The 23,112-nt window shown below is 41.6% G+C and overlaps 2 protein-coding genes across 2 annotated transcripts in view; both read left to right on the top strand.

The window, feature by feature from the left end:
- Window positions 1–4,795: 4,795 nt before the first annotated feature.
- On the top strand, window positions 4,796–9,891 carry LOC139638096 (aldo-keto reductase family 1 member D1-like). Its single transcript, XM_071512128.1, is given in 12 exon segments — window positions 4,796–5,007; window positions 5,175–5,342; window positions 5,536–5,574; window positions 5,576–5,653; window positions 5,815–5,892; window positions 6,237–6,359; window positions 6,546–6,655; window positions 7,082–7,191; window positions 7,194–7,246; window positions 8,287–8,369; window positions 8,461–8,473; window positions 8,475–9,891. Coding segments are annotated over 12 exon segments (978 nt in total). The 5' UTR covers window positions 4,796–4,914; the 3' UTR covers window positions 8,505–9,891.
- A 215-nt stretch (window positions 9,892–10,106) lies between these two features.
- kdm5a (lysine demethylase 5A) overlaps window positions 10,107–23,112 on the top strand; it is a 28,004-nt gene continuing 14,998 nt past the window's right edge. The window contains exons 1-13 of the mRNA XM_071512127.1: window positions 10,107–11,367; window positions 12,193–12,270; window positions 12,662–12,784; window positions 14,134–14,304; window positions 15,227–15,418; window positions 16,368–16,446; window positions 16,626–16,717; window positions 17,069–17,227; window positions 17,716–17,835; window positions 18,784–18,942; window positions 19,922–20,103; window positions 21,473–21,635; window positions 22,656–22,775. Of these exons, the coding sequence (XP_071368228.1) occupies window positions 11,221–11,367; window positions 12,193–12,270; window positions 12,662–12,784; window positions 14,134–14,304; window positions 15,227–15,418; window positions 16,368–16,446; window positions 16,626–16,717; window positions 17,069–17,227; window positions 17,716–17,835; window positions 18,784–18,942; window positions 19,922–20,103; window positions 21,473–21,635; window positions 22,656–22,775 (1,785 nt within the window). The 5' untranslated portion in view covers window positions 10,107–11,220. The remainder of the gene's footprint in view (window positions 11,368–12,192; window positions 12,271–12,661; window positions 12,785–14,133; window positions 14,305–15,226; window positions 15,419–16,367; window positions 16,447–16,625; window positions 16,718–17,068; window positions 17,228–17,715; window positions 17,836–18,783; window positions 18,943–19,921; window positions 20,104–21,472; window positions 21,636–22,655; window positions 22,776–23,112) is intronic.

Genomic DNA, 23,112 nt, shown 5'->3' with positions numbered 1-23,112 from the left:
GATTGATATAAACCACACTAGCTTGTGAAAAGACATGCAGGTCAGGTAAATTGAGTGTTTGTGTGTGTGTGTGTGTGTGTTATGGTATATGATGTATACCATAACATACCATAGACAAGTCTATCAATCTATTGTCTATTACTTTTTATTGTCTACTATGACTATTGCAGATGTTTGAATTTTTGTTTGTTTTACCTAGGATCAAATTTAAAGTACGAGCAGAACTAGGTTAAATAAACTTCATCAGGTGCTCGGTCCAAACTGATTGGACTGCACTTTGGACAGGGTCAATGTGACCCCAGGTAAAACAACCAAAAAGTGAAACATTCACAATAGTCAATAACGAAAAAAACACAAAAAAACAATAAAAAGTTATAGATTAATAGAATTGTCTATTGGAATACGGTCCATTCTGGAAGAAAGATTTCACATTCAAACCACAAGCTTTGTCATATTTTTCACAACTTAAAAGAGTGAATGCGAGTTGATGCTTGTGGAAAGGTTTTCTCTTTGAACTGAATGCGCGGTTTGTGATGCTTATGACAACCATAATTTCTGATAGCCTACGCATTGCAATACATTCAAGGATGGACTGGCCATCGGGACTACCGGGAGACTTCCCGGTGGGCCGCTCTATCTACTCTATAAACAGAGTGAGAGGGTGTCAAGGGGCTGGAACGCACTGGAACGGCAATCACCAGTGACACTTTGATTGACATTTTGTTTAGAATAACCTTTTCTACTGATGGTGATAAGAAGAGTTCAAATGCAGACAACATATGCACATTTGCTCTTTAAGCTCTCACTCAATGGACCTATAGACCTCCCTCTGTTTCCTACCCCTTTTACTGCTCCATACTTACCTAACTCATAAAATGTTGATGCACTAATCAGTGACCTTAATATTGATGTTTCTGATGTTTGATTTGTTTGCTAGAATGCTTAGTTGATGGCTGCCCTTGGTATGTTGGTTTGAAACCCCAGGTCACAACGGATGTCCTGTATAATTGAGTGTAGGCTATATTTGTCCCTCACAGGACAAAGGGGGGGATGTTGAGACAAACCTGTTAATACATACTGCTTTAGCTTATAGTCTGTACTCAACAGTTTTCCATGTCCACTGTCCATCCAGTAATTTTCCACTGTTCACTCTGTATTTTGATTCATAGCAACATTCATTAACTGCCAGTCCCTATCACACAGCTTCTAATTAGCAGTTGCTCACTATCTTATCAGGATCTTCCCAAGGACCTGTTTATTCCATTGGATAAATGGCCTTGCTCTATTTTTTTCTGTCTGTTCAGCCTACTCAGACAGACTTGTTCTATCTCTGTACGCTGTTCATTATATATATATATGTATATATATACATATATATATATATATAAAATAAAACTTGAATGCACCCAACACCCAACCACAGCGAGGATAGCTTGTTTTCCTCAACAGCGCCTATAACAGCACTTCAGAGTATTCAGCATAGTATTATGTGTGGGAGTATGGTGTGGTTGGTGCTGTGAGCCATGTGGTTCCTGTACACTAGAAGCAAACTATGTTCACATTAAGTGCATGTGTTCTTGGCATTAGGTGAAGCAGATCCAAGGTGGGCGTTGCACTCAGACAAGGGTGCACCTTGGCCCCTCTCCTGTTGATGATATTCATGGACAGGATATCAAGGTGCAGCTGAGGACTGGAGAGTGTCCAGTTCGGTGACATTAGGGTGGCATCGCTGCTGTTTGCTGTTTGCTTGGACTGTGATTTTCAGCATGCACTGGAGCGGTTTGCAGCTGAGTGTGTTGCAGTCTGGATGAGGATCGGCACCTCTGAGTCTGAGGCCATGGTTTTTTTGAGGGGGGAGCAGCTGCCCCAAGAGGAGGAGTTCAGGTATCAGGTGTTAGTCATGAGTGAGGGTAAGAAGGATCCTGAGATTGACCACCGGTTAGATGCATCGGCTGCAGTAATGCTGGTGTCGTATTGAACTGTGGTGGTGAAGAGAGAGCTAAGCCGCAAAGCAAAGCTCTTCATTTACCGGTCAGCCTTCGTTCCGACCCTCACATATGGTCACAATCTTTGGGTAGTGACTGAAAGAACTAGATGAGGTTCCTCTGCATGGTGGCTTGCTTCACTCTGCGTGATACGGTGAGGAGTTCAGCAATCGAAGAGGACCTTGGTATTGAGCCGCTGCTCCTCCACATTGAGAGGAGCCAGTTGAGGTGTTTTGGGCACCTGGTAAGGATGCCCAAACCATTGAGAGTGTCCATTGAGAGTGTTTTTGGTACATGACACCACACAAACAGCTTTTAATGGACCTCAAAACATAAAAAACACTGGAAAGTGTAGAATATGGGACCTTTAATGTCACCTCTTCTAACAGCTCATTCCTTGAGAATGTTACTTTGCCTTGAGCCCATCTAAAATGGTTTTGGTGCATTATGTAGCGCTTGGTTTATAGGGGAGACCGGGGATGGTTGTAACATTTTTGACATTTCTGTCTGTATCTTGGAGCTCTTTTAAGCCAGTGCTTTCAAAATGTGATACAAACTAGTTACATGTGTCTGCTACTAAATGGTTTAGCTGTTATCTCTGTAACACAAAGAGAAAATGCAGGGCCTAGTCTCAAACACAAGGAGTGAAATGTTACAATTCACCCCATAGTCGGGGTTGTAACATAGCCTGGGGTGAAATGTAACATTATGAAATAAGGATTATGACAAAAACTGAAGTCCCACTGAAACGGAAGTTTGAGCGCCTTTAGCTTCTGTACTGTGACGTATTTCCCAGTGAAACGGAATATTTGAGCAGTGTACAGTTACAAGAGGGATTTAAATCAAATCCTTCGCATTTGATTGGACCGCTAAACAGTGGGTGGGGCTTAGAGTTTAGCGCGATACAGAGCTACAGAGAGAAACTGAGCTACAGAGGACTGTTCCAGCTCCAGACACACCTCCCTCACCTGTTGTTAGATCAGGAGGAGAACAAGGGAGAGATGAATGAATTAGACCTCAGCGACATTATTTTGGAAATGAAAACAAAGTTTTTGCCCACTGATATCCAAACACACATCTCTTCCTATCTCTCTCCATATTGCTCTGTCAGCTACTACGACCCAGAAACGGTGAATTGCGGTTTTATATGACCAGTGTGACTAGCTATGGGTGGATGTCATGATATTATTGGTTGAAATTGGTTGGTTCATGCTTACGTAAGCACGGCATATTTTGTTTTACAGGAAGAAAACATGATTGGATTTTGATATAAGAATACAAAGAAATTGATTTTTTTTTTGGCATATATTGTTAAATAGATGCACAATATGACCGGGGATGTGATCTAAAAGGGTTCAAATGCATTTTTCATTTCATCTCAACTTTAAGATATTGAAAGCTTTTTAATTGCACCAACTTCAACAACTGAATATTAGTGTGTGTGTGTGTTTGTCTGTTTGTGTGTTTGTGCTTGTTTGTCTTGCACTCGTGTGTGTGTGTGTGTGTGTGTGTGTGTGTGTGTGTGTGTGTGTGTGTGTGTGTGTTTGCTTGCTTGTCTGTCTATGTGTGTTTGTGCTTGTCTGTCCTGCACTCTTGCATTATGCCATACAATTTTGCCACAGATTTCCCTGCTCTTTTACATCATTTGATGCTCTCTTCAAAATGTTGAGAAGCACCTCCCTGTCAGTCTTTCTCTTCCAAGACCTGGGCATACTGAAATTCAAAGAAAACATATAAATACAAATAAAATGTTGCTTGGGGTAGGTTGTAACATTTTGTCACATGTTGTTACAACTAACCCAGACTCTTGTAGCTATGAACTAGCTTACCTTACAGCTAACAGCTAAAACATTAGCACTAACAACTTGCATGAAATAAATTTAACTATAAAGCAGGCAATGCTATCACAAAAATAAAAAATAAAAAAAACTTTCTTACCTCAAAATTAGTTTTTTCTGTATAAACTTGGCTGTGTCTGCCACAGGGTGCTACTTCCTCACATGAGGAATAAGGACTAAACTGAGCATGTGCAGAGTGAATTAGCTGATTCGTAGCTTGTTCCTGACTGGAGAAATTGAAAGTGTTACAACTATCCCATGTTACAACCATCCCTGGTCTCCCCTATGTGGTCCCCATGCTTAGAAAATGCAGAGAAATTGGATTGGATGTTGCTACTCTCTTGGTGGTTGAGAGACTACATGAGGCTCAACATCAAGGGACCCATCAGAGGAGGATGCCTCATAATCAGGGTCCTCCATAACATGTATCCTCAACAACATATCCTCAGTCTCAGACACATTCTCCTCTAAATCATTTTCACTTTTGAAGAGCTGTGACAGGACCTCGTTGTCAGAAAATCTCCACCTACTGGTCATTTTCAAAACCTTCAGGTCAGACAAAAGAGGGCTGTGTGTGTGTGTGTGTGTGTGTGTGTGTGTGTGTGTGTGTGTGTGTGTGCACGCGCTCATATTACTAGGGCCCTAAAGCATGGGAGTGTTTTGTGAAGATCAAACAATTGCATGGGAAAGTTCCCTCAGTATCAGTCAAACCAAAGGCAAAGAAAATATGTGTAAAACATTTCTATTTTGTCAGGTTCTATAAAGCTACAGCGCTTGAGATCAAAATGACCCCAAACAACACTGTTGTGTGTTACTCAGTAATTCCTACATTTATATTTATGATTTACAATTGTTGTGCAAGTTTCCTCATACCTTCTTTTATCCTGTGTCAATCATCTATCTGTTACAAGGTTTTGTCTGGGAGGCTGTTGTTGCTGCCTGGGAGGAGTCTGGACGGTGTTCAAAGAGCAAGAGGACAAGGTTCATTTAATGTAATGCCGTTGTATGGAATGACATGTTTAGCCTTGGACTTTAGATGAAGAGCCAAACAACTATACTTTCATTTGGACTAGTTTGACACTTTGTTGAGAATGGACCTGACAGCTGAGAGTCATTCCATCCCTTTGAGTGATGGCAACAAAATACCTTTGATAGGGCTGGGAACTTATGGAGATCCCCGTGCGGTAAGACCCCATTTTACCCTGGTTATCTGCAGACGTTTTAAATGCCTTATGCTTATCATAGGACACAAATTAAACATTCACTAATATGACACACAAAGAGTAAGTGTAAGAACTATACTTTCGTTTTTGTGCTTGCATGAAAACCTCATACAGTGTGTTTTTAACAGACCCCTAAAGGAACGGCATGTGAATCAGTGAAAGTGGCTATCGAAGCTGGATATAGACACATTGATGGGGCTTTGGTCTATTTCAACGAACACGAGGTGGGACAGGCTATAAGGGAGAAAATTGCAGATGGAACTGTGAAGAGAGAGGATATATTTTACTGTGGAAAGGTTTGCAAGAGCTTCTGTGTGGTGTGTGTGTGTGTGTGGGGGGGGGGGGGGGGGGGGGGGTTCTTGTGTCCGTTCTGTGTGCCTGTGAGAGTAGAGTGCTGCTCTTCGGGGAAAGCCATATTCAAAAGGATGTGACTTATAAACCTGTATTGAGATAACTGACACCTCTTGTTCTGTGGTGATAAATATGCAGCTGTGGAATACATTCCACCCCCCGGAATTGGTGCGGCCGGGCTTTGGAGAGAACGCTGAAGACTTTACAGCTTGATTATGTCGACCTATACATTGTAGAAATGCCCACAGCCTTCAAGGTATATATGTATTTAACCTCACACAAAAAAATATCATTTAAATCTGATGATACAGCATGGCATTGTTTTTAAATAATATACAATATTGGCCAATTTTCTGTAAATTAATGCTGATGCCATTTCACCTTAATATGAACAATTTTTATTGTCATTTTCTGAAGCCGGGGGACACATTCTACCCCAAGGATGAGAATGGGAAGCACATTTACCATGAGACAGATCTCTGTGCTACATGGGAGGTGAGGCATGTTGACTTGCATTCCAGATGAGAACAGAGATGGAGCACTGGCATCCCGATTATGAACAACATGGACCACAACTGAACAATTTATGTTGAAAATCAGCATTCCTGGAGACCACAAAGCTTAACATCAACACCCATGTTGGTTCCAGACTCAGTATTTATCTGCGGGTCAAAGCCCTGAAAGATGATAAAGTTCATTTGGCATATTTACATGAAGCTCAAAGTCTGGATCCTTACATTTAGAAGTATGTTTTTTATTTTTATTTTTTTTAGGTTTGAGTGGTTAGATAGAATTCAACATGTTGCTTTCTGACTGTATTCTCTTTCCCTCTTGGAAAGGCTTTGGAAGCTTGCAAAGATGCTGGGCTAACAAAATCTCTTGGAGTATCCAACTTCAACAAGCGACAGCTGGAGCTGATCCTAAACAAACCTGGGCTGAAACATAAGCCTGTGTCAAATCAGGTAGAGACACGTCAGTAGCATATCCATTGCGTTAGGGTAGATGCATTAGAGTAGATGTAAGACTGGCTGAAGGCACTTTATAGGCTGTAACTATAGATCAGAGAGGAAAAGGTGGGGCTGACTAGGACACCATGCCCCAGAGGAATAAAAAATGCTTGTGTGTGTGTGTGTCTGTTTGTAAAACAGGTTGAATGCCATCCCTATTTCACTCAGCCAAAGCTGCTTGAGTACTGCCTGCAGAAGGACATTGTCATTGTGGGATACAGCCCCATAGGGACCTCCAGAGATGCATCCTGGTATGCTGTAGAAATGCATATTCATTACATTCAGCTCATGTATAACTGATGGAAGACACGTTTTAACACAATGCTCTCACCTAAAACTGAATATTTTGCATAAAGAAACTATTTTTCACACAAGAGACTGCAATTATGGAAAGTAGTATACAACACAAAATGTCTTTTTATCTGTAAAAAGTGATTTGCTGTGTTGTAGTAAAGTTCCATTCATTTCAGTGGGATGAATTTCTTTCACTAGAGTATCACGTTGAAAGACCATTTCACAATCATCCTCTGATGAAACATTGGACTCGTCTGAAACACTAGTGCTGTGTTCAGCAAAATAACTCATGTGATATTGCAGTAGCGGTGTGCGGATTTGTCTTCACCAAGCAAGTCTGATATTTTTAGCAGATGTGAGACTAACTAGCTACTGCACAACAGGGTGAACCTAACATGCCCTCCATTGTTGGAAGATGAGCTGCTGAGATCCATTGCCAAAAAGTACAACAAGAGCACAGCCCAGGTGGCCCTGCGATTCAATGTGCAGAGAGGGTTGTGGTCATACCCAAGAGCTTCAACCCTGTTCGCATAAAGGACAACTTCCAGGTTTGTTTGTGTGGTACTAATTCAACATGTCTTCAGTTTTCGCTATTCTACATGAATGCATCCTGAAAATCAGGAAATACAATGTGAAACTAGGACTGCAAGCAGTCATGGACGGGGCCGGCAGATGTAGCGTAAGAGGAAAAAGAGTTATATCAAAGAAAGCACATTTACTCAGCATCACCCAGACCCGAAGTCACAACCTTTGACATCACGAGGAGGTCATGAACTTGTTGAGCTATCTGTTGGTGGTTTGAAGAGAGGAGGTGTCATGCTATGACTGAGGCAACCAGCAGGGTGCATGATAAGATCTGTCCATCCATACAAAGGCAGATTTCAAACTAGTGTCAAATATTCAGTTTTCAACATAAAACTCTGGGAATTTGCATACTTTGTCTAAACAACATAGAGATGGCTGTAATTTATTTTTTTACAAGGCTCCATAAGGAAAAAACTGATGTTTAAAGATGCTCTATTTTCCATTGACTATAATTGTTTCCATAAAGGCAGAATTCAAATAATTTTTAAAAAAAATTCAGTTTTTGAGATAGAAGCCTGAAATTGTGTACGTTTCATCTACCAAGACAGGAAAAATATTTTCTGGACATGGAGTAAGCAGCAATTCACCGTGGCTGTGTACAGTACCATTTACAGTCAGACATTTTGATGAGCTGTGGGCTCAGTTTTTGATTAAATGAAAAACCCCACAACAGTTTTATTTGGGCAGGTCTAATGATGCTCTGTAGTGATTTTCATGTAATTTAAAAGTATGTGGGACTAGTTAGATTTAATTCGTTTTACAGTTTTTAATAAAAACAGAGTGGTGGACTGCATAATTTAGTATAGGTACCAGTGTATGAAGGTTTTGTCTTGTTTGGGCCGATAAGCTCAGAAAATTACAGAGCTGTTGCATGTATGATTTTTTTTATCATACCTGCTAATGACATTTGTTCCCTAATGACATTTGTTGCGCAGTTGTTATTGTACTCAAACTGCCACGGCTTGTAGTTACTCTGCCTCACAGGTGTTGTCAACTTTTGCAGATATTCGACTTCTCACTTTCTAAGGCTGAGATGAAGGCAATTGAGGGCTTGAACAAGAACATTCGTTTTGTGGAGCTTCTCATGTGAGTATACTGCAGATTGAGTGCTGTTCTTCCGCTCTAATGAGCCAATATTGAATGTTTATCCTCTTATAATGGTGCATTGACTCCACAGGTGGGGCGATCATCCCCGAGTATCCTTTTCATGATGACTACTAGACGCCTCAGATGTCAGGACATCACTTTTATTTACACAAAAACATGTATGGAAGTAACTAATTACAATTACTCTTGTTACTGTAAACTGACTAGCTCTTGTGTGCTTTTTTGATTGTTTTTTGAAATCAGTGATACTTTTACTTAAGAATGTTTTGACTGAGGTTTTGTACTTCACTACATTTTAAATCAGATCCATGCAAAAAGAACTTGAACTCTGTCCTATTGGCTTTGCATGGAAAAAAAATCACATCTAACAATATTCTGTTTTGTAAAAAGTAACTCATTAACTGAACTACATTTTGTTTTGATGAACTACGTTTTGTTTTACTCACTTACTTTTTAAGTAATTTTAACTCCACCTAATAAAAAAAAAAATAAAAAATCAGCAAATTAACAATTTAAATTTCTTCTACTGGAGTAGGATATTTTGGTGCGATTTCCACCCCTGCCCATGACTGTTGTGATGGTTGTGATGTCTTTGCAACGTTTTTATGCAATAACTTGAATATCCAGCAGGCGTCCCTATCTATCTATATACACCGTGAACATTATGATCCTCGTATTCTAATTTTATACCACTTCTCTGATGCGTTTCATGGGGATGTTTTGTAATAACGTACATGCCATAACACTACAACGTTTTAATTTGAGTATTATGCGATAAAAAATTGTATGATTGTAATTAAGTCATAAAATGCCAGACCAGAGTGAAGTCTAATTTGTGGAAAACTAAACAAATGTTTTCGATTTTTACTTTTGAAACCTGCGTGATGGAAGTCAGTTACAAAAATGGAAAACAATGTCTTCAAATGCACATGTTCATTATTAAAGCAACACTGAACTTGTTTGATGATCCAGATTTTCAGACAAGACAAGGGCACGTTGGCTCTAGTTTTCGTCTGAGACGGAAGTGGAGGATGGACACATTGTTATTGTGTGGCTGTAATGTGGTCCTACGAACGTTAGCAAAGGTTAAATCTAACTTTATGATAATAAAATAAACGCCACTTATGAATACGACAGTTTTATGTCTATCTGAAGCAGTAATTGTGGGATCGTTGGATGTTGTGTAGAGGATCCAGACGGTTTTTTAGCCGTTAGGTTTTTTATTCCCGCAGCAAACCCTTGGAGAACTAATGCTGCCTTCAAGTGCTGTGGGAAATATTCCTATTACAACGTAAATGCACAAGAATGCCCCCACAGAGTGGTAAATAGGACTGGGGAAGTCCATTATTTTTTTTCATTATACCCGAGTTGCCGAGATGTGGCGTTTAGGTAGCGTGAAGCATGGGCGCTATGACAACATCTGATAGTAACAGTGATATGTACATCAAAGTTTGCTTTTAACCTTAATTACACGTCTCATGCTAAGTTTCTCCTCGTCGTTTTGCCGCTGCAGCTCATAATAGCTATGCGCTGCTTAATTTCCAAAATAAAACAACAGCTACCAAAACTGCATTTGCTACAGCGTCCATTTGTTATTATTTTCTATCAAAAGCACTTTAATGTGCGAACATGCCTATTTACAACTTGCGAACTCGGAAGTACTCGGAAGCTTACGAGGGACACTTGAAAGCAACGTAACAGCTATCTCGCAACCTTGCTAGTGCTAGCACATTGGCTAATACCTAGCTACTAGCGACGTGAAATCGTACGAAAAGTGGCAAGCTGGGGACGCGAAGCGAAAGGGCTGATGTGCGTTTTCATTTGATTTGTCGCTGAACAAACTACACGAACCACAGCGGATTGTCCTGCTCAACCGACTTTCACAGCTAACGTCAATGTTAGCTGCGCAACGGCCAGCCCTAGCTAAGCTGATCTCAGCTAGCCAATTTAGCTAACGCTAGTTTACCAACGTATTTCCAAATGCTTCAATGAATGGGGTCGCTGCAGTGAGTGAACACATCAGTCAACAATGTACGCCTGCTACTATCAGCGTCTTTGCCACTACTAGCTTCCCTATACTGTTGTGGTCTTGCTGGTAGATCAGGCGCTTTACACGAAGAACTTGATGCAAAGACCAGAGTTTATTTGGGGAAGCTCGACGGGCTAACGTGACATAACGCTGGATAATCGTATCACAACTTTGTTTGAAATGCATCATGGTGAAATAATACACTACCCAGGCACTTAGTCACATTACACTGGGACTTACACAATGTTAGCTTGCACATAGCTAACATCGCAGCCAACGTTGGACAATCGAGTGCTTTTTGTTTGTCAGGTTGTATTGACAAATATATTTGTACTTCAGTGAGCGTCAATGTGGCGAACCTTCACTGGAGTGTGTTTATTTTGCGAAGGTGTCGTCTGTCCCCATTTTGAAGGGGAATGATGGCGTTTTGGACTGATCCTGCCCTCCGTCCCAGGTAGCTCTCAGCCCTGCGCAGGGGAGTGGTGGGGAGGACTCCCCGGCCGGGCCCGCAGTTTCCGGATGATGGCAAAGCCTTGGAAATTATTTGGAGCCCAGTTGTTTCCTTTACTTTCAACCGGGATTGTGATACGCCATCGCATCTAGAAGACCAAGAAATGGCCTTGTCACTGAAGTGATTTGTTATTTAAGAGGTTTGAAGGATCATGATGGACACAGGGGAAGTTCCCACAAGAGGAAAATGTGCAGTTATTGGAAGCTAATCATGGACTGATGAACTCAACTCAATACGTTTTTTAACAAATATTATTTTTTTAAAGAGTATTTGACTGATACAAGTCCAACATGTCTGGATTTGCTGAATTCGTCCCCCCACCCGAATGCCCAGTTTTTGAGCCGAGTTGGGAGGATTTCTCGGATCCTTTAGGATTTATCAACAAGATCCGACCCATTGCAGAGAAAACGGGCATCTGCAAGATCCGACCCCCCGAGGTAAACTCAGTAGCATTTTAAGAATTGGATTGAACGTTGGATTGGAGTCTGCGTGGATTTGCCTGTTTGCTCCTGTTGTTATGTAGTGCAGGGTTATTTTGGGCCTACGTGAATTTTGCGTTAGGCAACGACATTACTAGTTGCCATTACACTAATAGAGGTCAAATTAGGCTTAATTTCTTCGCACTAAACGTATTTATTCTGCATTTGGATGAGATTGGTTTTACTTTATTGTAAAGGAAAAAGTATCAGGATTTGCAAAAGGCGGAATAAATTCAACATTTCCGGCTATCATTTCTTTGTTTTTGTTTTCTTCATAGCTACATCGAAACATGTTAGCTGTGAAGATGCGACATCAGGCCACACATAGGCCGGTCGCTCGTCTCAGACCTTACGCTCATATTTATCAAGTTATATAGAAATGCAGTCAACACATCGAGTAAACATTTATTTTCCTGGGCTAGGAGTGTTGGGGCGTGTGTCTGTGGCCAGTAGATGCCCATGTATTTGGCATTTTATGACCAGGCAGAATATGAGCTTTATCCACAATTACAGCCTGAAAGAGGCTCTGTTCATGCACAGTAGGGCCTGGCCAAAAATAGGACGAAAATTGGATATTGTAAATAAACTACACTTTTCAAACTAAATGAATAGTGACATTGTGTTGTAAATATTTGTTGCCCCTCATTAAGCCCATTCTGCTCACATTCTCTCTTCTTGAGAAACAGTGATTTCAGTTCCAAGTTGCAGTGTTGTTGCTGTCATTTCCTCATTGTTTATATTGCTGTGTGAATAGGTTGATATTTGTGTTTTCCTGTCTATCAGGACTGGCAGCCTCCGTTTGCCTGTGATGTGCGCAACTTCCGCTTCACTCCTCGAGTACAAAGACTCAACGAACTTGAGGTGAGTTTGCCAAGTGTTAGAAAAAATATCATGTCAGTAATTTTGCGTGAATGTGTGTCTCAAAAGTTGCTTTTTCATGAACAAGAAAAACAACCTAAGTTTCAGATTACAACCATTACAATTGCATTCACTTTTGACTGGGTGTCATGATCCCTTGGGTTATGAAACTTATTTGACACATGGCCATGTCAAGTTTCCATGCATGTAAAATCATAAGCGACACCAGCATCACAGTTATGAGGTTTTCACCTGACCAGAGCAGTACGGTCTTGGAGTTCAGTGCAGCCACTCAAACACAATCTTGCCTGAGGTATTAAATGTGTATAACAGCAGAACATTGTGCTTCTGCATTCAGACTTTGTCCTCTCTCCTCTTTCCCCCGACTCTGCAGGCCCTCACTCGGGTTAAACTCAACTTTCTGGATCAAATCGCCAAGTTCTGGGAGCTGCAGGGCTCCAAGATCCGATTCCCACATGTGGAGAGAAAGGTGCTGGATCTCTATCGGCTCAGCAAGGTAAAACTACAACATTTGGGATTATTTCTGTGTGCACTCTTTGCGTGTACACTGAATATAACACTGATTGAGTGGGTGAAGGGGGCTACATCTTTGTGTCTCATTACTAGATGCTTAGACAGGTGTGGAAAAAAAAGTGTTGATAATTTCTTTGTTGATCTTGAAAAGTTTGGGATTGGACAAAAATCTGGCGAATTAGGAGGGGGAGTATTTGCAGACCCACTGTCATTTCCAGTGTTGGGAATAACACGTTACAAAGTAATGCGTTACTGTAATTCCACTACTTTTGGCAGTAACTAGTAATGTAACTAATTATTTTTTCAAATTAAGTAGCGCAATTACAATTACTGAAATTTAAATGGGCTAGTTACTCGTTACTGGATTATCCGGTTTATGATCATCCGACTTTACGGTGGCAAAGTGAATCAAAAGACCAACCTCCCTGACGACTTTATTTCTCAAAAGCGACCAGCGACAAATCTGGCGACTTTTTCTGACCATGGGAAGCAATGTTAATGTGTTGAATCCCAAAGCATTTGGCAATAAATTGGTATGGCTGATGCCGGTTTTCTCTACTTGCTTGTCTAATCCAGAGAGGTCTGATGATCACAGCGCTTCCCACACACAGCGTAGCTCCCTCCCTCCGCTGAGAGCAGGGACTGTAGGATAGGGTCCACTTGCAATTGTTACCGGCGTACGCCGAAACTGGCCCAGGTGGGCGGAATCAGCACTTATATTAAAACGGGCTACGCTGCGACGTGCATAATAATGCTGCATAAGTGCAGCATTATATATTGATATGCAACACTCATATGACATCATCTGGCGACTTCTAGCGACTTTCTGAGCAGCCAATAGCTACTTTCCTTGGAAAAGAGTTGGCAACACTGCTACTGGTCGGGTAACTTAGCCCACACAGTGTACTAATGCTTGATTTGAAGGCCTGTCGAGGCTACAATAAATACGCTTTTCAAAACATATCTAGTATGTTTTATTGTTCCACTGCTTACTTTTCATCATAGTGATAATGGGTACAATGATAGATAAAATTTGACAGTTGTCTTGTCCCACACTGTGCCACAGCAACACTAAAATAATATAGCTGTGTGTAATAAGAGAATTGAAGCAGACATTTAAAAGTAACGCAAAAGTTACTTTCCCTAGTAACTAATTACTTTTATTATGCAGTAATTGGTAAAGTAATTCATTACTTTCTGAGAGAAGTAAATAGTAACTATAACTAATTGCTAATTTTCAGTAACTTGCCCAACACTGGTCATTTCACACAAGCGATTTTGCACTCCTTGATGCTGGTAAACATGCTCAGCATCAACACCTGTGTGTTTCAGATTGTATCGTCGGAGGGCGGCTTCGAGACGGTGTGTAAGGAGAAGACGTGGTCCAAGGTGTCCAGCCGGATGGGCTTCCCGCCCGGGAAAGGCACCGGCTCACTCCTGCGCTCCCACTATGAGAGGATCCTCTACCCCTACGAGCTCTTCCAGTCCGGAGCCACGCTAACTGTGAGTGGTGCTGACCCAACAAACAGACGGACACACTGACACAGTTTGACCATGCTACATATGGCTGCAAAATATCAACGAAGATATCAGAACTTTTGTCCTGAATATTGTGATTGTGATATGAATATATGGTTTGTGATATGGAATGCTTAAGATTGGCTCAGTGTGAATTAGACTAAAGATTTTCTGGTCGGGAGGCTGTTTACACCACGGAACGGGACAAAGATGAGGCGTCACTCACATGAAGACGAGGGATCACTCTCTGTCCGATTCTGTCATTCAAAAACATTTTCCTATTCATCCAGAATGGGAAAATGTTCACTGTCAACAGTCACAAAACAGACGTTCTGTTTTGTTTCATGGTACAGAAACTATAGGTTACATTTACATTACAAATGTGTGTGAGTGACGTTATTACGAGGATAATTTAGGAATTTTGTATGAGACTTCTTTCACTTAATTTGTTATTGCATACTTATGCACACTGCTTTTTGTATTTATTCCTCCAAACAAAATCAAGCTTGTAATAAATTTCCTAGTGTGATGTAGGCGCTACGAAGCTGAAGCTGTTGGCAGTTCCACTAGACACAAGCACACAGACACACTCATGGGTTAGGTTTGGTTATGATTGGTTATGATTGAGGTTAAATTTGTTTGTATACTGCCAAGCCACAATCTTGAGCTACAAAGATGTAGTTGTCTTGTAGCACAGATTTTGTGCCACTGAAACACTTTCGCAAAAGCCTAGCAGCCACTGAAAAGATCCTGTGGTTCTTTGTGCCCCTTTCGGTAGACTGTGGCTTTGCAAGCACTCCATATGTCATCGTTATAAGATCACTGTTTCTCCATAGCCTAGAATAGACCGACCTCTAGACTTTTCACGAATCTAATTTCCTCTTACCCCGCTCCCCTCTCCCCTCAGGGCATCCAGCGGCTGTACGAGGAGGGAGACGATGGAGAAGAACTAGACGAGGGAGTAGGGGAGGAGGGGACGGAGGAAGAGGAGCAGGAGGAGGAGGAAGATAAGGAGAGAGACAGGGAGGGCCACGGTGATGCAACGCAGACCAAAGACCGACCCCTGCCTGAGAGACGCTCCCGGCGCCTCAGGTCTGAGGTAAAGCAAATTTTGGTTGAAAAAGTGAATCTCAGGTGAAAAACGACTCCAAGAAAGTTTGTGGAAAAAGGTGTCAAAGTGGTAATAGTTGGATAGGCCAGGAAAGTTGCTTTTTAAGCCAAGCTGCTCTCTTTGTGATAAGATGTCGTTACTTTTTCTCTTTACATAATGTCATAGATTAAATTGTAATGATTCTGTATTGATTTCTTTGTGGAAAAAAATGGCCAACCTACTTAACATTTTGAATTAACCCAAAACAACACTGACGATAGGCCCAATCTTGTGGTAGAAATAAGATAAATCTGTAAATGTGCATACAACACTGGATGTGACTACACATGTCAATTCAGTTAACAGTGTGCTACGTTTTGCATGTGAAACAATGCCTTGGTGTCCTTCCTGAATAAAACAACAATGAATTAAATCATTACACCCACAACACAATCTGTAATTAAGCCTATTATGCGTAGATCATAGAAGTACGCTCGGAGTAAAGTGAATAAACATTTTTTGTGAATATCGTCTTTGATGACCTTATTGTTGTGCAAGTAGGTCGAAATTTCACCTTTTGTGTGCCTAGTTTTTAATGTGCCCCAGTAAGCTAGCACTTTGGAGATGATGCTAACCTAATTTGCACGATCCACTGAACATGCAGTGTGATAATACGTTAACTTAAACTGTAGGAAACAAAATTAATACTGGCCATAAATACTGGATACATGTTATTTAATCAAAGCGCTTATCTGACATAAAGGTAATTAATTCCTTTAACATCCACTCCTCTGCTCCAGCATGTCTTTCCCTGCCTGATCCCAGACTCCCAGCTGCGGCAGGCATGCTCCCCAGGGGTCGGTCTGATATTTGGCATTTTAGCAGGATCGGAGCGTTTCCTGGACATGTCCTCAGTGCTGTGTCACGATCTACTGTTGTTGTTGCTGTTTTTCTTTAGAGGGAAAACAAGGAGCCAAAAGGCCTGAAGATCTTTGGCACAAGCACCAAGATGGTGGGCTTGGAGATTGTACCAGCTGGTAAGGATCACTCCAGTTCTACCTGTATTTGTACACACAACAGATTGTGAGCAACAAATCACCAGTAGTCATCTAAATAAAAATGGACACCGCCTTAGATCTTCCGTGTGCTAGGTGCATAAATCTGGAGTCTGTGGGGTTCTCTTTTCTTACAATGGTTCTTCACCCCTTCTAAATAGATGATGGATTCAACAAGAAACAGCGTCACCTCAAGGCCCAGGCCTTTGCCATCAAAATGCGGCCGCGCAAGGAGACCCTGGAGGTCAACTTTGTGAGTACCAGTTTATGGTCTGGCTTGGGCATATTGCTATGAAATCACACAGGACAGGAAGCTCATCTTCTTCTTCTTCTCCTGGCCTCGGTAACCAATGGATCCCAGAATTCACAAGCCACTTTGACTATTTTATTTATTTATTTCTTTAGAATAGCAGGCAAACAGCTATCATCATAGTTATTTTCTAAAGGTGCTGGTAGAGTAGACAATCTAAGTAGCCACAGACAGAATTTAGTAGCATTTGAATATTTTGGGATCTACTTTATTAATTCCTGCCATGATAATTGTATCATGTGTGACTCTGGACTTAACCATCCCTATGTATGTTCTGTGGAATTGATCCCCCAGATCGACCTCTACCTCTGCCTGATGTGCGGGCGGGGTGACGAGGAGGACCGCCTCCTGCTGTGTGACGGCTGTGACGACAGCTACCACACCTTCTGCCTCATCCCGCCCCTACAGGATGTGCCCAAGGGGGACTGGCGCTGCCCCAAGTGTGTTGCTGAGGTGAGACTAGAGTGCAAGATCTTAGTTGTCCCAACACAATACTCTGAAAAGTGTGAAAAATGAATTGGATAATTTCCAGGTCTTTGGAAGTTTGAAAACTTTCATGTAGATACAGGCCCACTGTCACTTCACATCGGGGTATTTTTATTGTTTATAAAGGATAATCTTCATCTTTGGAGTGATGTGGGGTTGTTTGTAGTCATATACCCCAGCTAATATAAGTACATAGAGATTATATTGAACACCAACCAAAACCATCACACTGTCAAGCAATTGATGTCTGGAAGAAGTATGGAATGATGAAATGGAAAATGTGTTGGAGCCCTGTTATAAGAATCTGTTGGAAGGTGCAAGTAGTTCATAAGTTATTTTGATTTTAGGAGCGATTTGATTCATTTCTTCCTCTTCCAGTTACAGAACAACCCTTTTTAGATACTTGAGGTAAATGTCTGTAGTCTACAAGCTAAGAATCATCCTCCCCCCCACAGGAGTGCAGTAAGCCAAGGGAGGCGTTTGGCTTTGAGCAGGCCGTGAGGGAGTACAGTCTCCAGAGCTTCGGAGAGATGGCCGACCACTTCAAGTCTGACTACTTCAACATGCCTGTCCATGTATGTAAAACGTAGTCACTGTGCTATAATATGTAAACTGTTGAGTGGATGGCACTCTTTCGTCTTTGCTGTCACACTTCCTGCTCCTGCTGGTCTGTGCTCTTGCACCAACTTTCATGTTGCCTTAACTGTCCACTGTTGCATGGCAACAGAGTTCAGGTGGATTGCCCACACTCTCACATTGCAAGATATGTATATTTTCTACCCTTCAGTTATCCAGGAAAGGTTTGCTGAGCACACATGTCCCTTTTTAGAATTGCCCTGCTTCACGTGCGCGCGCACACACACACACACACACACACACACACTTCTCATCTTCTACTGCTGGCAACTGAGTAAACTACTGAGTCGGTGTGGGGGTTTGAACTGGCAACCATCTGGTCACAAGCCTGCTTCACAAACCTTCAGGCTGCTGCCACTTTCAACAAATTTCTCACTCAAGTTAAGAACAAAGGTTGCCATCCCAACACATTTTTAAGATCATAGTGGTTAAATATAGTTAGAGTTTCACCTTGATCTTCTAAAATCATGTAGAATGGCAAAATCAGGTCAAAATCATACAATACAGTTTTATTTTATTATTTACTAGTGCAGTGCCCGTTCGCTTTGAGCCCCGCTGCTGCTGTGCGCTGTTTGCTTGTTTATTCAAAGTTTATTAATATTGAACGTGTCGCGTGTCCAATCCGACACTGCATGTCCTTGGGTCCCCAGCAATACACCCGCCAAGTGTGAAGTAGATTGGACAAACGGTTCTCGAGATATGCAAAGGACACACACACACTGACAGAGATTCCTTGCTTTTATAGTAGGATTGTCCTGCGGGAGTTTCAGTTTGCAAGGCCTGTACAGAAAATGGTGCACATCATAACTAACTAGGTCGAACTAGAAAAAAGAGATCAGGTTCCCGGTCCTCCATGGCTGAGCCTCTTCTCTCTGCCCGGCCCCCAGATGGTTCCCACAGAGCTGGTGGAGAAGGAGTTCTGGCGCCTGGTCAGCAGCATTGAGGAGGATGTGATTGTGGAGTATGGAGCCGACATCAGCTCCAAGGACGTGGGCAGCGGTTTTCCTGTCAGGGACGGCAAGAGGAGGCTACTGGGAGACGAGGAGGTGAGAAGACCTATGTATATTTACATTAGCTGATTAGGTGTTTCACTTATGCCTCTATACAAAGTGACTTACAATGAGTCAGACACTGAACGCTTTTCCGCTCAAAGACATTTTGACAGGGCGCATGACAGTTGATGGACACATATCAATTAAATTTGTCAAAGACACATCCATTGGAGAGTAGCATGCTGTAGTGTTCATGCAGTGACTAGCCGTTGGCCAATCAGAAGACAATAATAAGAAGCAGAGTTGAACAGGCAGAGATGAGAATATGTGGTCAGGTAGCAAGAGGGGAAGAAGCTATTCAATGGAAAATGTTGCAGCTGGATTATTCAGTGTTCAAGTTTGCTTCAGTCACATAGGGTAAATAAACTTTGAAACATGGACCTAGTAATCTAAATAATTTCAGTTACAAGTTCAGTTATAATTTCAGTGTTGTTTTGCCCGTTTTTGTTATCCATGTCCCAGTTAGCTATAAAATTTATGGAACATTTATGAAACAAAAAGACGGCCTGCAAGTGAGACAATTCTCTATCTCAGTTTGGGTGAGGCGGGTTTTTGCCTATTCACATTATTAAAGATGCAAACTAAGTAGTGTGACTACACTGACTACACTGCTTGTTTTGTAGAGAAGCACTTTTTTTGGCCTTTATTGATAGGACAGTAGACATTGAGAGAAAAGACGGGCTGTATTCATACCCGTGCCACTGCGATTAGGACTTCCCTATAATGGTACACGCTCTACTGGTCCGCGGTGCCCCAGAGAAGCACTTTTAATGTAGGGGAAACTCTGTATTTTAATGGGGATTCCCTTGTGTCCTAGAAACGAGCCTGGAGACATTTCATTCATTAGCTTTCCATCTAACCCAGTCCCTAAAAGCTTTTTTCTTGTTGGAGCTGGCTACAGTTAGTAGAAACCTGACCTCTGCCATGAAGTGAATGAAAAGGATTTTTTTCCCTCATCTTACTCTATTCCTAGGAGTATGCCAACTCAGGCTGGAACCTGAACAACATGCCGGTGCTGGAGCAGTCGGTGCTCACTCACATAAACGTGGACATCTCAGGCATGAAGGTGCCCTGGCTCTACGTGGGCATGTGCTTCTCCTCCTTCTGCTGGCACATCGAGGACCACTGGAGCTACTCCATCAATTTCCTGCACTGGTGAGTTTACAGAATGCAGGGACATGATTTATTTTATTTTATATTTTTGTATTTAAGTTTTTATTGAACTCTTTTTTTTTTTTTTTTTTAAGGAACATTAATACAAATAAACAAGTACAAAAGACAAAAAAAACACATAAACAAGAACCAAAACAGCACAGACTAAACAAAAGCACGGCATCATCTCTGCAGCGTTCATAAGTAAGATTCAAAAGTCTGTCAGCACAGCATCAGTCCTTGAAGGAGTCGCCAAGTGACTCAATCCACAGATCAAACCTGGAAACAAAAGAAGAGTCCCTGTGGCACAACCAAAACAAAAACAAGAGCCCACTCCTTCCACCTGTACGCTAATTCAGTGAAAAAGAAATATTCATAATATTAATGAAACATGAGACATGCATTCAAAAGGCAAATAAATCCCTGTTTAAAAAACATGTTTTCTCCTTTTATGAAAGACAAAAACTGATTCCAGACAAGCAAATACGATTCTTTACAGTTATGCAGGTTGGCTATCATTAACTCAAATGACGCGTTCTCTGTCATTAACTTAACCCACTCTCTATATTCAGGTCTAACTTGGCTTTTCCAGTTACGGAGGATAACCCTAGCAGCCGAGATAAAGCCTGTTAGGGCTAGAGCAAATGCTGGTTTGGGATGATTTATTTTATTGTAAATTAATTGATTGAAATTGTACGTAATTAGTTGTTTGTTTAATATATTTATATAGATCTGTCTAGATCTGCCTCTCTCTCAGGATTTCTGTTTTTGTTTTCTTTTTACATAAAATTACTGTTGATTTCCTATAGTGATTATAAAGTTTTTGTGCATTTTTTCCTGGTTCTTCATTACATCTCTCATACATGCATGCTGGTGCAGAGTGTAAAAATACACTTATTACATACAAAATTATTGCTGTTGTTTTCATGTGTTGCAGCCCTGTAACCACCTATCATGTATAAGTCGTACAAGTTAGAGCGTTGTTTTTGTTATTTTTATTTTATTTTTTTACCTTAATGTTACCAGGCAGTTTACTTAACGTGCGTATTCAGAGATGTTTATATTCCTGTTGACATGTTCATTGATATCACTCTAGCACTTGGTTGACATTTCACTTACCCATTGATATTCCAGCAGCACTCTATCTCTCTATCATTCATAATCAGTGTATGCACATAACAATATCTCCTTCATTTTTTTGGCAGGCTATGGCCTTGCCCCTTGTCCTCCTCACTGTTGGTTGCATGAAGTGTTCCTGCTTGTTAAATTTAAGCTTATTCTACTGGTACACTTGCTCTGGATAAGAGATTCAGCTAAACCTCAAATATCAAAGTATTTCACCTGCTCCTTCCTCTCCCTCTGTCTCCTCCAGGGGCGAGCCGAAGACGTGGTACGGAGTGCCGGCCTCGGCGGCAGAGCAGCTGGAGGCGGTGATGAAGAAGTTGGCTCCGGAGCTGTTCGACTCGCAGCCCGACCTCCTGCACCAGCTGGTCACCATCATGAACCCCAACGTCCTCATGGAGCACGGAGTCCCTGTACGTAGACTGAGCCTGGGTGTTTTTGTCAAGCCGTTGTTGGCCTTTTATTAAATATCGGATGTCAGCCAGTCATTTCGTCCACCGCTGATGTGATGGAGGTTCCCCCATGACCACAGCTACTAGGATTGTGCGATCCCAGCATTTTCACATCATCACATCGCCCAATCAAACATTTCTGATAGCCGATGACATCGGGAGCAGCAGGGAGCCCGAGGGACCTCTTCCCTCAGTAAGGCCTGAGGGAGTAGTAGCTAAAGTTTTGGAATAGTGCCAATAAGTCATGATTTCTTCTTAAAAATAGTTGTTGTATCCCTAACTACAGTGGTTTCACATAAACACACACACACTTAAGTGCTGTTTTGTCACTGCTAAAATATTTATACTTCGGGGAGACTTCTGGCCTTGGAGGAGGAGGCTGCCTGACAGGCCTGAGTTACAGAGCAAACACCCCTCGGGCGCGGGACCGGTCTGTCCGCAGACCGGTCCTAACTCACTAATGCAAGTTTAATTCTCCATTTTCAGGTGAACATTTTTTACCCACTTATAAACACAGACTTAACTAGCCACACTTTTTACTGACTGAAAACAAGTAGAGAAGTGAGGAGAACGCTGCCTCTTTGGAATGGTGTGTGTGAGTTATTGGGCTGTGTGTGTGTGTGTGTGTGTGTGTGTGTGTGTGTGTTTCTTCTGCTTACTCGACTGAGCCTTCTAAATGCCTCTTATTCAGTGTTTTTGTTGTTTTGGCTGATGGCTACATTGTAAAAGCAAAATGTTATTTTTAAAATATTGTACTGATGGGGAAAAAACCCTCAACATCACCACTTGGAAAAGTCACATCACCCCTGACAGCCCATCATCAATGGCCGATGACATCATACATCGGCACAGCCCTAACAGCTGCATAAAACAGTTTTATTTTGCCCTTGTTCCCTCTTTGTATGAGTTAGTGCTTTCTTTCATGTGTAATTTCCATGTTATTTAATAGCATCATGTACGGTGTGTGTTTTTTCCATCCAGGTGTACAGGACCAATCAGTGTGCAGGAGAGTTTGTGGTGACCTTCCCCAGAGCCTACCACAGCGGCTTCAACCAGGGCTACAACTTCGCCGAGGCCGTCAACTTCTGCACCGCCGACTGGGTGAGGGCAAAACATCATTCTTTTTCTGTTTTATGCATTTCACATGGAAGCAGGAGGCACCCAAATAAAACCAATGAAAGATCAGCTGAGGTGGAAAAGGCATAAAAACGTGAAATGACTGGAAAAATAGATGGAACTTTAGAAAATTAATTAACTATGTCTGCTTTGAACAGGCAGAATAAACATGTTTCGGCTATGCAGACCTCCTCAGCACCCAGTCATAGTGACTGTTGAATAAAGGCACAGTTCATTGAGTTGTATAGAGTGCTGGCTATTTTAACTGTTTATCCTTGTGTTATTTATGTGGTAAAGAAGTTTCTTTTTCCTTGTGGATTCT

Source organism: Centroberyx affinis, unplaced genomic scaffold, assembly GCF_046629955.1.
Source record: "Centroberyx affinis isolate AG114_WGS23_722 - 3 ecotype Tasmania unplaced genomic scaffold, CSIRO-AGI_Caff_v1 ptg006103l_1, whole genome shotgun sequence".
NCBI lineage: Eukaryota > Metazoa > Chordata > Actinopteri > Beryciformes > Berycidae > Centroberyx > Centroberyx affinis.
Note: the sequence above shows the minus strand (reverse complement) of the source record. Positions and strands in the feature narration are given on the sequence as shown.